Source organism: Nerophis ophidion, linkage group LG27 (genome assembly GCF_033978795.1).
Source record: "Nerophis ophidion isolate RoL-2023_Sa linkage group LG27, RoL_Noph_v1.0, whole genome shotgun sequence".
NCBI classification, from domain to species: domain Eukaryota; kingdom Metazoa; phylum Chordata; class Actinopteri; order Syngnathiformes; family Syngnathidae; genus Nerophis; species Nerophis ophidion.
The window spans coordinates 32,186,050-32,199,323 of record NC_084637.1 but is presented as its reverse complement, the minus strand read 5'-3'; the positions used below and the strand labels follow the sequence as shown (position 1 = coordinate 32,199,323).

Sequence of the window (13,274 nt, the reverse complement as noted above, 5' to 3'; positions counted from 1 at the left end):
CTATCGAGTAAAATTCCGACTTTTGTCATGAAATAGCACGAATGTTCAGTTTTTCTTGTCAAATTTTGACTCGCGTTGAGAAAAATTACAACTTTTCTTATAATACTGGCAAAATTCTAAGTTTTTTTTCACAACAAGCTTTTTTATATTTGCAAAGTATGTATATATTATCCATCCATCCATTTCCTACCGCTTATTCCCTTTGGGGTAGCGGGGGGCACTGGTGCCTATCTCAGCTACAATCGGGCGGAAGGCGGTGTACACCCTGGACAAGTCGCCACCTCATCGCAGGGCATGAAGTAAACAATGAAAATTAAAAACCAATTACAAAAAAAATAATAAATAAAATTAATGAACTAAAAGCTGTCTTTTTCTCACAATGTGTGGACTTAATTTGTATAAAATTGGGAAAAAAACTATCATATTATTTCTGTTTCTGTAATATTGCAATGTTGTCTTGTAAAATGATGACTTTTTATGTAAAATTAATACTTTTTAATGCAAAATGATGACATTTGTCCAAAAGAATTCGGACTTTAATCGCAATACGGTCAATTTTTTTGTTGTTCTTGTAAAGTAGTGAACATTTTTGTGTAAAATTATGACATTTGTCATAATTTTGCCAAGTAAAATCCTGATTATTATTACAACATTGCCAAAATGTTAAAGTTTTCTATTACAATTGTGACTTTTGTTGGGTAAAATTACTACTGTTTTTATAAAATTGCCAAAATGTTAAGCTTTTCCTGTAAAACTGAGACCGTTATCGAGTAAAATTCCGACCTTTTTCATAAAATAGCACGAATGTTCAGTTTTTCTTGTCAAATTTTGACTTCGTTGAGAACAATTACAACTTTTCTTATAATACTGGCAAAATTAAAGCTTTTTTATCCATCCATCCATTTCTACCGCTTATTCCCTTTGGGGTTGCGGGGGGCGCTAGTGCCTATCTCAGCTACAATCAGGCGGAAGGCGGTGTACACCCTGGACAAGTCGCCATCTCATCGCATGAAGTAATTAATGAAGATTAAAAACCAATGACAAAAAAATAAATAAATAGAATTAATGAACTAAAATCAGTCTTTTTCTCACAATGTGTGGACTTAATTTGTATAAAATTGGGAAAAGATTGTCATATTTTCTCTGTTTCTGTAATATTGAAATGTTGTCTTGTAAAAATATGAGTTTTTCATGTAAAATTATTACTTTTTTTAATGCAAAATGGTGATATTTGTCATATAAAATTCCAACTTTCATCGCAATACGGTCAATTTTTTTGTTGTTCTTGTAAAATAGTGAACATTTTTGAGTAAAATTCTGCCTTTTGTCATAGTTTTTCTTGTCAAATTTTGACTTGCGTTGAGAAAAATTACAACTTTTCTTATAATACTGACAAAATTCAAAGTTTTTTCACAACAAGCTTTTTTATCCATCCATCCATTTCTACCCCTTATTCCCTTTGGGATCGTGGGGGGCACTGGTGCCTATCTCAGCTACAATCGGGCGGAAGGCGAAGTACACCCTGGACAAGTCGCCACCTCATCGCAGGGCATGAAGTAAACAATGAATATTAAAAACCAATTACAAAAAAAATCAATAAATAAAATGAATGAACTAAAAGCAGTCTTTTTCTCACAATGTGTGGACTTAATTTGTATAAAATTGGGAAAAAACTATCATATTATTTCTGTTTCTGTAATATTGCAATGTTGTCTTGTAAAAATATGAGTTTTTCATGTAAAATTATTACTTTTTTTAATGCAAAATTGTGACATTTGTCATATAAAATTTCAACATTCATCGCAATACGGTCGATTTTTTTTGTTGTTCTTGTAAAATAGTGAACATTTTTGAGTAAAATTATGACCTCTGTCATCATTTTGCCAAGTAAAATCCCAATTATTATTCCAACATTGCCAAAATTTTAAAGTTTTCTTATACGATTGTGACATTTGTCGAGTAAAATTCTGACTCTTTTTATAAAATTGCCAAAATATTTAATTTTTCTTGTAAAACTGAGACCGCTATCGAGTAAAATTCCGACTTTTGTCATGAAATAGCACGAATGTTCAGTTTTTCTTGTCAAATTTTGACTCGCGTTGAGAAAAATTACAACTTTTCTTATAATACTGGCAAAATTCTAAGTTTTTTTTCACAACAAGCTTTTTTATATTTGCAAAGTATGTATATATTATCCATCCATCCATTTTCTACCGCTTATTCCCTTTGGGGTAGCGGGGGGCACTGGTGCCTATCTCAGCTACAATCGGGCGGAAGGCGGTGTACACCCTGGACAAGTCGCCACCTCATCGCAGGGCATGAAGTAAACAATGAAAATTAAAAACCAATTACAAAAAAAATTATAAATAAAATTAATGAACTAAAAGCTGTCTTTTTCTCACAATGTGTGGACTTAATTTGTATAAAATTGGGAAAAAAACTATCATATTATTTCTGTTTCTGTAATATTGCAATGTAGTCTTGTAAAATGATGACTTTTTATGTAAAATTAATACTTTTTAATGCAAAATAATGACATTTGTCCAAAAGAATTCGGACTTTAATCGCAATACGGTCAATTTTTTTGCTGTTCTTTTAAAATAGTGAACATTTTTGAGTAAAATTATCACCTTTGTCATAATTTCGCCAAGTAAAATCCCGATTATTATTACAACATTGCCAAAATGTTAAAGTTTTCTATTACAATTGTGACTTTTGTTGGGTAAAATTACTACTCTTTTTATAAAATTGCCAAAATGTTAAGCTTTTCCTGTAAAACTGAGACCGTTATCGAGTAAAATTCCGACCTTTTTCATAAAATAGCACGAATGTTCAGTTTTTCTTGTCAAATTTTGACTTCGTTGAGAACAATTACAACTTTTCTTATAATACTGGCAAAATTAAAGCTTTTTTATCCATCCATCCATTTCTACCACTTATTCCCTTTGGGGTTGCGGGGGGCGCTAGTGCCTATCTCAGCTACAATCAGGCGGAAGGCGGCGTACACCCTGGACAAGTCGCCATCTCATCGCATGAAGTAATTAATGAAGATTAAAAACCAATGACAAAAAAATAAATAAATAGAATTAATGAACTAAAATCAGTCTTTTTCTCACAATGTGTGGACTTAATTTGTATAAAATTGGGAAAAGATTGTCATATTTTCTCTGTTTCTGTAATATTGAAATGTTGTCTTGTAAAAATATGAGTTTTTCATGTAAAATTATTACTTCTTTTAATGCAAAATGGTGACATTTGTCATATAAAATTCCAACATTCATCGCAATACGGTCGATTTTTTTTGTTGTTCTTGTAAAATAGTGAACATTTTTGAGTAAAATGATGACCTCTGTCATCATTTTGCCAAGTAAAATCCCGATTATTATTCCAACATTGCCAAAATTTTAAAGTTTTCTTATACGATTGTGACATTTGTCGAGTAAAATTACGACTCTTTTTTTAAAATTGCCAAAATGTTAAGCTTTTCCTGTAAAACTGAGACCGTTATCGAGTAAAATTCCGACTTTTTTCATAAAATAGCACGAATGTTCAGTTTTTCTTGTCAAATTCTGACGTGCCTTGAGAAAAATTACAACTTTTCTTATAATACTGACAAAATTCAAAGTTTTTTTCACAACAAGCTTTTTTATATTTGCAAAGTATGTATATGTTATTAATGTTGTAAATACAAATCTTTATATGTGGTCCTAAAGAGGTATGCATTTTTCGCAGGTCTCAAGAAGGTAACAAATACAAGAATGTGCGTGCGTGTGTGTGTGTGTGTGTGTGTGTGTGTGTGTGTGTGTGTGTGTGTGACAGCACTCACTGGAACCTGGCCGTTTATAATGACCTCCTCGGCAAAGCGCACTTTGACCGGATTGGACTTGAGCATGGCTTTTTTGGCTGCACTGATGAAGGCTGATTTAGGGGACTAGGAGGCAAACATCCAAGAAGAGAGTTAGTGAACATGGAGGGGAGGAAGGGAAGGGGAGGTGTGGAGAAGAGTCCACAGGAGCAAACACAATCCAAAACATGGCAAACAAGGTGGAAGAAGATGCACTCACAGGATATGGTTGGACGACAGTCAATAGGATGGATTCTTTGCAGCTCCTGAAGTGGGAAGAAAGCGAATCCGAGAATAAATGGCAACAAAGAGAAGAAAACATGAAGACACAAACGCACATACATTTTCCAGAGTCTGCCGCACGCTGAAAAATTAAATCATGCATTAGTGCTGCTTTAATCTGCCTTGGTATGCTTAAAATTAGCAAAATAGGTAAACATTACATGTCATTATGAATATGCCTGTAACTGCATTACATATTTACTTACAGCGTGTATATAAAACGTTGATGAAAGTGGACTTTTGCTCGCATTTAGTTACTAGTTAGAATGCTTTAACGCCTGTCTTGTCTTACATAAAGATCCTGACTGACGGGCAAAATTATGCAAAAAAAAAAAAGTGCATTTCCCTTTCAAGCTAATGTTGGAGAAGAGGCGACTTCTGCTGCACGAGCAAGAGAAGCTTGTTCGGGTCGGACGTCCTACTTGGTTTGCTGAGATTATGTCTTACAAACGATGGTCGTTAACTTAATTTGAACTAGGATGAACAAATCTGACTATGTTCATTCCTCCACTAGGTTTCTACTGTACTATCAGTTCCTAGAGCGCCTCCGAGCCAGCCACCTGACAAGGTCGATTACTCGTTCTCTTGGAGCAGAACTGACAGGTTCCTCGTTGATCAGAATGATCTCATCCCCTGGCAACAGCTTTCCTTCTGATGGACCACCTACAAAACACACACACACTCAAATTACACACAGAATGTCTCAGGAAATCAGGAACATTGTGTTAGCCAATAAAGTTGGAAAGTTGTCCTTTCCAACAGCTGTAAATAAATCAACCATCAGATCACTATTCCGTTTACAATGCAGTGCTCATTAAAATGTCCGAATGCTTAATCACTCTTTATGTTTACAGCTGAATGTTGATAGAGTTCAATGAGTATAAACAATCAACAAAAGCACCAACACCTGATAAGAAACAAAATATCAGGATGAAGCAATGACTTATGAGTGATGCTAAGCACAACGGCAATTCTGACTGGAATTTGCAGTTCCAGTAGGAATTGCTTGCGAATGCCAAATGTGCGCAGGTCGCCGAACTGCCGATAAGCGTGAGCGGAACTGAAATGCTTGAATGTCCAGGATGAGTGGAGTGTGTGGATGTTGGAACGGTTCTAATCAGATGAGAAATGTGGGATATGGAGAGGTTTGTACATTGCCCATCCATTTCAATGAAGGGAATTCCTGGAAATGTGGGGTAATCAGGGAATTTTTTCGAACCGGGAAACATGCTGGCTTGAATGTCCAGGATGAGTGGAATGTGTGTGGATGCTGGAACGGTTCTAATCGGATGAAAAATGTGGGATATGGAGAGGTTTGTCCATTGCCCATCCATTTCAATGAAGGACATTCCTGGAACTTTTGGGTAATCAGGGAATTGTTCAAACCGGGAAACAAGCTGGCTTGAATGTCCAGGGTGAGTGGAGTGTGTGGATCTTAGAACGGTTCTAATCGGATGAGAAATGTGGGATATGGAGAGGTTTGTCCATTGCCCATCCATTTCAATGAAGGGAATTCCTGGAAATTCCGGGTAGTCAGGGAATTGTTCGAACCAGGAAACATGCTGGCTTGAATGTCCAGGATGAGTGGAGTGTGTGGATGTTGGAACTGTTATATTCAGATGAGTAATGTGGGATATGGAGAGGTTTCTCCATTGCCCATCCATTTCAAGGAAGGACATTCCTGGAAAATTGGGGTAATCAGGGAATTTTTCAAACCGGGAAACATGCTGGCTTGAATGTCCAGGGTGACTGGAGTGTGTGGATGTTGGAACGGTTCTAATCAGATTACAAATGTTGGATATGGAGAGGTTTGTCCATTGCCCATCCATTACAATGAAGGGAAATTCTGGGTAATCAGGGAATTGTTCGAACCGGGAAACATGCTGGCTTGAATGTCCAGGATGAGTGGAGTGTGTGGATGTTGGAACTGTTCCATTCAGATGAGAAATGTTGGATATGGAGAGGTTTATCCATTGCCCATCCATTTCAATGAAGGAAATTCCTGGACATTTGGGGTAATTAGGGAATTTTTCAAACAGGAAAACATGCTGGCTTGAATGTCCATGGTGAGTGGAGTGTGTGGATGTTGGAACGGTTCTAATCAGGTGAGAACTGTGGGGTATGGAGAGGTTTGTCCATTGCCCATCCATTTCAATGAAGGGAATTCCTGGAAATTCCGGGTAATCAGGGAATTTTTCAAACCGGGAAACATGCTGGCTTGGATGTCCAGGATGAGTGGAGGGTGTGGATGTTGGAACGGTTCTAATCGGATGAAAATGTGGGATATGGAGAGGTTTGTCCATTGCCTATCCATTTCAAGGAAGGACATTCCTGGAAATTTGGGGTAATCAGGGAATTTTTCAAACCGGGAAACAGGCTGGCTTGAATGTTCAAGGTGAGTGGAGTGTGTGGATGCTGGAACGGTTCTAATCGGATGAGAAATGTGGGATATGGAGAGGTTTGTCCATTGCCCATCCATTTCAATGAAGGGAATTCCTGGAAATTCCGGGTAATCAGGGAATTTTTCAAACCGGGAAACATGCTGGCTTGGATGTCCAGGATGAGTGGAATGTGTGGATGTTGGAACGGTTCTAATCGGATGAAAATGTGGCATATGGAGAGGTTTGTCCATTGCCTATCCATTTCAAGGAAGGACATTCCTGGAAATTTGGGGTAATCAGGGAATTTTTCAAACCGGGAAACATGCTGGCTTGAATGTTCAAGGTGAGTGGAGTGTGTGGATGCTGGAACGGTTCTAATCGGATGAGATATGTGGGATATGGAGAGGTTTGTCCATTGCCCATCCATTTCAATGAAGGGAATTCCTGGAAATTCCGGGTAATCAGGGAATTTTTCAAACCGGGAAACATGCTGGCTTGGATGTCCAGGATGAGTGGAATGTGTGGATGTTGGAACGGTTCTAATCGGATGAAAATGTGGGATATGGAGAGGTTTGTCCATTGCCTATCCATTTCAAGGAAGGACATTCCTGGAAATTTGGGGTAATCAGGGAATTTTTCAAACCGGGAAACATGCTGGCTTGAATGTTCAAGGTGAGTGGAGTGTGTGGATGCTGGAACGGTTCTAATCGGATGAGAAATGTGGGATATGGAGAGGTTTGTCCATTGCCCATCCATTTCAATGAAGGGAATTCCTGGAAATTCCGGGTAATCAGGGAATTGTTCGAACCAGGAAACATGCTGGCTTGAATGTCCAGGATGAGTGGAGTGTGTGGATGTTGGAACTGTTATATTCAGATGAGTAATGTGGGATATGGAGAGGTTTCTCCATTGCCCATCCATTTCAAGGAAGGACATTCCTGGAAAATTGGGGTAATCAGGGAATTTTTCAAACCGGGAAACATGCTGGCTTGAATGTCCAGGGTGACTGGAGTGTGTGGATGTTGGAACGGTTCTAATCAGATTACAAATGTTGGATATGGAGAGGTTTGTCCATTGCCCATCCATTACAATGAAGGGAAATTCTGGGTAATCAGGGAATTGTTCGAATCGGGAAACATGCTGGCTTGAATGTCCAGGATGAGTGGAGTGTGTGGATGTTGGAACTGTTCCATTCAGATGAGAAATGTTGGATATGGAGAGGTTTATCCATTGCCCATCCATTTCAATGAAGGAAATTCCTGGACATTTGGGGTAATTAGGGAATTTTTCAAACAGGAAAACATGCTGGCTTGAATGTTCAAGGTGAGTGGAGTGTGTGGATGTTGGAACGGTTCTAATCAGGTGAGAACTGTGGGGTATGGAGAGGTTTGTCCATTGCCAATCCATTTCAATGAAGGGAATTCCTGGAAATTCCGGGTATTCAGGAAATCGTTCGAACCAGGAAACATGCGGGCTCGAATGTCCAAGGTGAGTGGAGTGTGTGGATGTTGGAACGGATCTAATTGTATGACTAATGTGTGTACGTACAGTCCGGCCCCCGGCCAAATTTTTTTTAACCCAATGCGGCCCCCGGGTCCAAAAGTTTGGGAATTTCTATATATATATATATATATATATATATATATATATATGGTGAAGTGAAGTATATTTATATAGCACTTTTCTCTAGTGACTCAAAGCGCTTCACATTGTAAAACCCAATATCTAAGTTACATTCAAACCAGTGTGGGTGGCACTGGGAGCAGGTGGGTAAAGTGTCTTGCCCAAGGACACAATGGCAGTAACTAGGATGGCGGAAGCGGGGATCGAACCTGGAACCCTCAAGATGCTGGCACGGCCACACTACCAATCGAGCTATACCGCCCCATATATATATATGTATATATATCTTGATTGGATTATCCAGAGAATAGTGCTCGATACCATGGTAGAGCGCAATATGTAGGTGTGGGAAAAATCACAAGACTACTTCATCTCTACAGAACTGTTTCATGAGGGGTTCCCTCAATCATCAGGAGATCTCCTGATGAAATCTCCTGATGATTGAGGGAACCCCTCATGAAACAGTTCTGTAGAGATGAAGTAGTCTTGTGATTTTTCCCACACCTACATATATATATATATATGTATATATATACATATATATATATATATATTCAGTCCGGCCCCTGGGCCAAATTTTTTTTAACCCAGTACCGCCCCTGGAAATTCCGGGTATTCAGGGATTCGTTTGAACCAGGAAACATGCTGGCTTGAATGTCCATGGTGAGTGGGGTGTGTGGATGTTGGAACGGTTCTAATTGGAAGACTAATGTGTGTATGTACAGCCCGCCCCCCGGCCAAACTTTTTTTTACCCAATGCCGCCCCCGGGTCGAAAAGTTTGGGAATTTCTATTATATATATATATATATATATATATATATATATATATATATATATATATATATATATATATATATAGTGCCGGAAGTGAATTATATTTATATAGCACTTTTCTCTAGTGACTCAAAGTGCTTCACATAGTAAAACCCAATATCTAAGTTCCATTTAAACCAGTGTGGGTGGCACTGGGAGCAGGTGGGTAAAGTGTCTTGCCCAAGGACACAATGGCAGTAACTAGGATGGCGGAAGCGGGGATCGAACCTGGAACCCTCAAGTTGCTGGCACGGCCGCACTACCAATCGGGCTATACTGCCCCATATATATATATATATGTATATATATCTTGATTGGATTATCCAGAGAATGGTGCTCGATACCGTGGTAGAGCGCAATAAGTATGTGTGGGAAAAATCACAAGACTACTTCATCTCTACAGAACTGTTTCATGAGGGGTTCCCTCAATCATCAGGAGATCTCCTGATGAAATCTCCTGATGATTGAGGGAACCCCTCATGAAACAGTTCTGTAGAGATGAAGTAGTCTTGTGATTTTTCCCACACCTACATATATGTATATATATGTATATATATACATATATATATATATATATATTCAGTCCGGCCCCTGGGCCAAATTTTTTTTAACCCAGTACCGCCCCTGGAAATTCCGGGTATTCAGGGAATCGTTTGAACCAGGAAACATGCTGGCTTGAATGTCCATGGTGAGTGGGGTGTGTGGATGTTGGAACGATTCAAATTGGAAGACTAATGTGTGTATGTACAGCCCGCCCCCCGGCCAAACTTTTTTTTACCCAATGCCGCCCCCGGGTCGAAAAGTTTGGGAATTTCTATTATATATATATATACATATATATATATATATATATATATATATATATATATATATATATATATATATATATATATATATATATATATATATATAGTGCCGGAAGTGAATTATATTTATATAGCACTTTTCTCTAGTGACTCAAAGCGCTTCACATAGTAAAACCCAATATCTAAGTTCCATTTAAACCAGTATGGGTGGCACTGGGAGCAGGTGGGTAAAGTGTCTTGCCCAAGGACACAATGGCAGTAACTAGGATGGCGGAAGCGGGGATCGAACCTGGAACCCTCAAGTTGCTGGCACGGCCGCACTACCAATCGAGCTATACCGCCCCATATATATATATGTATATATATCTTGATTGGATTATCCAGAGAATAGTGCTCGATACCATGGTAGAGCGCAATATGTAGGTGTGGGAAAAATCACAAGACTACTTCATCTCTACAGAACTGTTTCATGAGGGGTTCCCTCAATCATCAGGAGATCTCCTGATGAAATCTCCTGATGATTGAGGGAACCCCTCATGAAACAGTTCTGTAGAGATGAAGTAGTCTTGTGATTTTTCCCACACCTACATATATGTATATATATGTATATATATACATATATATATATATATATTCAGTCCGGCCCCTGGGCCAAATTTTTTTTAACCCAGTACCGCCCCTGGAAATTCCGGGTATTCAGGGAATCGTTTGAACCAGGAAACATGCTGGCTTGAATGTCCATGGTGAGTGGGGTGTGTGGATGTTGGAACGATTCAAATTGGAAGACTAATGTGTGTATGTACAGCCCGCCCCCCGGCCAAACTTTTTTTTACCCAATGCCGCCCCCGGGTCGAAAAGTTTGGGAATTTCTATTATATATATATATATATATATATATATATATATATATATATATATATATATAGTGCCGGAAGTGAATTATATTTATATAGCACTTTTCTCTAGTGACTCAAAGCGCTTCACATAGTAAAACCCAATATCTAAGTTCCATTTAAACCAGTATGGGTGGCACTGGGAGCAGGTGGGTAAAGTGTCTTGCCCAAGGACACAATGGCAGTAACTAGGATGGCGGAAGCGGGGATCGAACCTGGAACCCTCAAGTTGCTGGCACGGCCGCACTACCAATCGAGCTAATTTTTTTTAACCCAGTGCCGCCCCCGCACACCCCTGGTATAGAATGTCTTTGAAGCGGTTCATGTGTAGCAATGGAAGCATCAACACGTCCAGTAAAACTGATGATTAGGGGGTGTGTCCACTGTTACGAACCTGGCGTGACGGAGCGTACCACGACTGGTTTTTCACTGCCAGCCACAAAGCCAAAACCCAGGACAGGATCGCGCCTCATCTCCACCAGGCGAGGCGCAGGCGGTAGTCCGTCCAGATGAACTTCCTCCAGGGAGCTGCTCTGCGACACTTGGCTTGGAAGACAATGCAAACGGAACATAGTCGATCCATGTCTGCACTTTATTGCACTTTCCCAACACAACCCCCTCATTTCTTTTTCCACCTTTAAACGTATGGCACATACAGTGTGAAGGCAACATTGTCAACTAAATCTGCCTGGAATGAAGCATGTTCCAATCATTGATATTCCCCTTCTCATCAGAGTGGAAAAGGGCTTAATCTCACTAGTGGGCAGAACGAGTCGCCTGTGGGTCAAGGGAAGGCTGAATCCCAAAGGTCAAACTGTTAAAGCCATTTATTTACATACGACAGGCTGCCATAGCCAGGAAATTAGATCAAGCTTACGTTATGGGCAATAACACAAATGTTCTCACCAACACAACAATAGCAAGTCAGAGAGTTGCAGAATTACAGTTAGCGATACCGATACTACTGTAACATGATGATGAGCGGATTGTTCTTCCGAAATGCCACAGGAACTCCCGGGACAAAGGTGCAGGAAAGACGATGATTTATTTGCATAAATCATACAAAAATACAAAAACGAACAAAACAAGCAAACACAAGGAGAGCGTGCTGACTGCACACAGGAAGCTAACGGAATAGCTCACAAAGAAACACTAAAACGGGACTTGCACATAAACATGCATCCAAAAAAATATAGGCCACACATACACACCCAACGCCCTCCACGCAAATCTCATAGTGTTAGAATAATTGTTTCTAAATCATCACAAAAAACTTTGTATTACATTGTGTTCCGGACAAGAAGACAAAAGGCTGAAACCTTCCAAGAAGAATGCTCGTAAAACTCCACTCGGGACTACAAAGCGGACGGATGGCAGGATCAGCCCAACTTCCACAGGAACTCTTTTTGAAGTATTTTACGAACACTTTTAGAACTATTTATGGAACTCTCTTTGAAAAATTGTATGGGACTCTCTTTGAACTATTTTACGGAACTCTTTTTGAACTGTTCGGGAACCGAAGGCAACGCTGTTTACGACCCACTTCCCTGAGGAAGCATCTGTAGGAAGGAGGGGGGGAAAGTCAAATAGAGAAGGAGGAGTACGATCTTGGGGCAGAGTGTGGTGCAGGACTGTACAGACAGTACAGTGGCCATGTCTCTCCTCAGATCTGAGTCCAAATTTAATTCTGTCTCTGTTTGATTCTTTGCCTTTTGTCTTGTTTGATAGATGTCATCAGTGTTTTGAACCTGACACATAGGGGTGATGAAAGGATGGTCAGCGCCTGAGAGCTGCGGCCTACCACCATGACCCCGCACTCCCTTCCCTCTGTTGCTAGATATCTCCAGATGTATGTTGTAATATGTATATGTGCTTTGTATGGAGTTTTTTTTCCGACTCCAGGCTGGGCCCCCTTAGGAGCCCAGGCTAGATTGTATTTTTTTACTCATCCTTCCCCAGCGTTTTACCCTTTTCCCCCATTTTTTATGGGGTGCATTGTGGGGACCCATCAGCGTTCCTGTTCTGTAACCCTGAACCCTGTTTGTTCGTCTAATCTTGGACGGGTTTGTGCGGAAAACAAAGTTCCGTTGTACTTGTGCAATGACAATAAAGATCTATCCATCTATCTATCTATCTACCTATCTATCTATCTTAGCGTACGAAAAAACCATGGGGGACCAACGTGACAGTTGCATATGCGCAAACAAAAGCACCAGACTGAGTGAAGGGAAAACCAGGACAAAATAGCTCTCTGATTAGCGTCCGGCAGCAGGTGAGCGTCCCGAACACTAATCAGAGGAAGGTGAAAACAATCAGCACCCATGACAACCAAGAAACACAAAACAGGGGAGTTGAAACAGAACTTAAACCACAAGCGAATCAAAACACAAAATTAACTATAATCGGATCATAACAACTACGAGCTAACTTCGGGATCAATGTGTTTACCTTTCAACATATAATTCCTGGAAAATGATGGAATTACCGGTCTTGGAGGACGCTCATTCAGTATTTTAATGTTGTCGAAAAAAAGACATGACACGAGACTGTAGTCATTTCAAACGTCAACTTTCTGGCTTTAAGAAGCATTAAAGGAAATCTGGAAAATAACAGTTTCATTTTCAGATTAAG

The 13,274-nt window shown here is 39.6% G+C and overlaps 1 protein-coding gene across 4 annotated transcripts in view; it reads right to left on the bottom strand.

The window, feature by feature from the left end:
• The window catches only part of LOC133544209 (FERM and PDZ domain-containing protein 4-like), a 138,347-nt gene that overhangs the window by 33,569 nt on the left and 91,504 nt on the right, over window positions 1–13,274 (bottom strand). For all 4 annotated transcript variants that reach the window (XM_061889348.1, XM_061889346.1, XM_061889347.1 and 1 more), the window contains exons 3-6: window positions 11,038–11,189; window positions 4,687–4,789; window positions 4,065–4,110; window positions 3,827–3,931 (exon numbers count right to left, since the gene is read on the bottom strand). In XM_061889348.1, coding sequence (XP_061745332.1) covers window positions 3,827–3,931; window positions 4,065–4,110; window positions 4,687–4,789; window positions 11,038–11,189 — 406 coding nt within the window. The remainder of the gene's footprint in view (window positions 1–3,826; window positions 3,932–4,064; window positions 4,111–4,686; window positions 4,790–11,037; window positions 11,190–13,274) is intronic.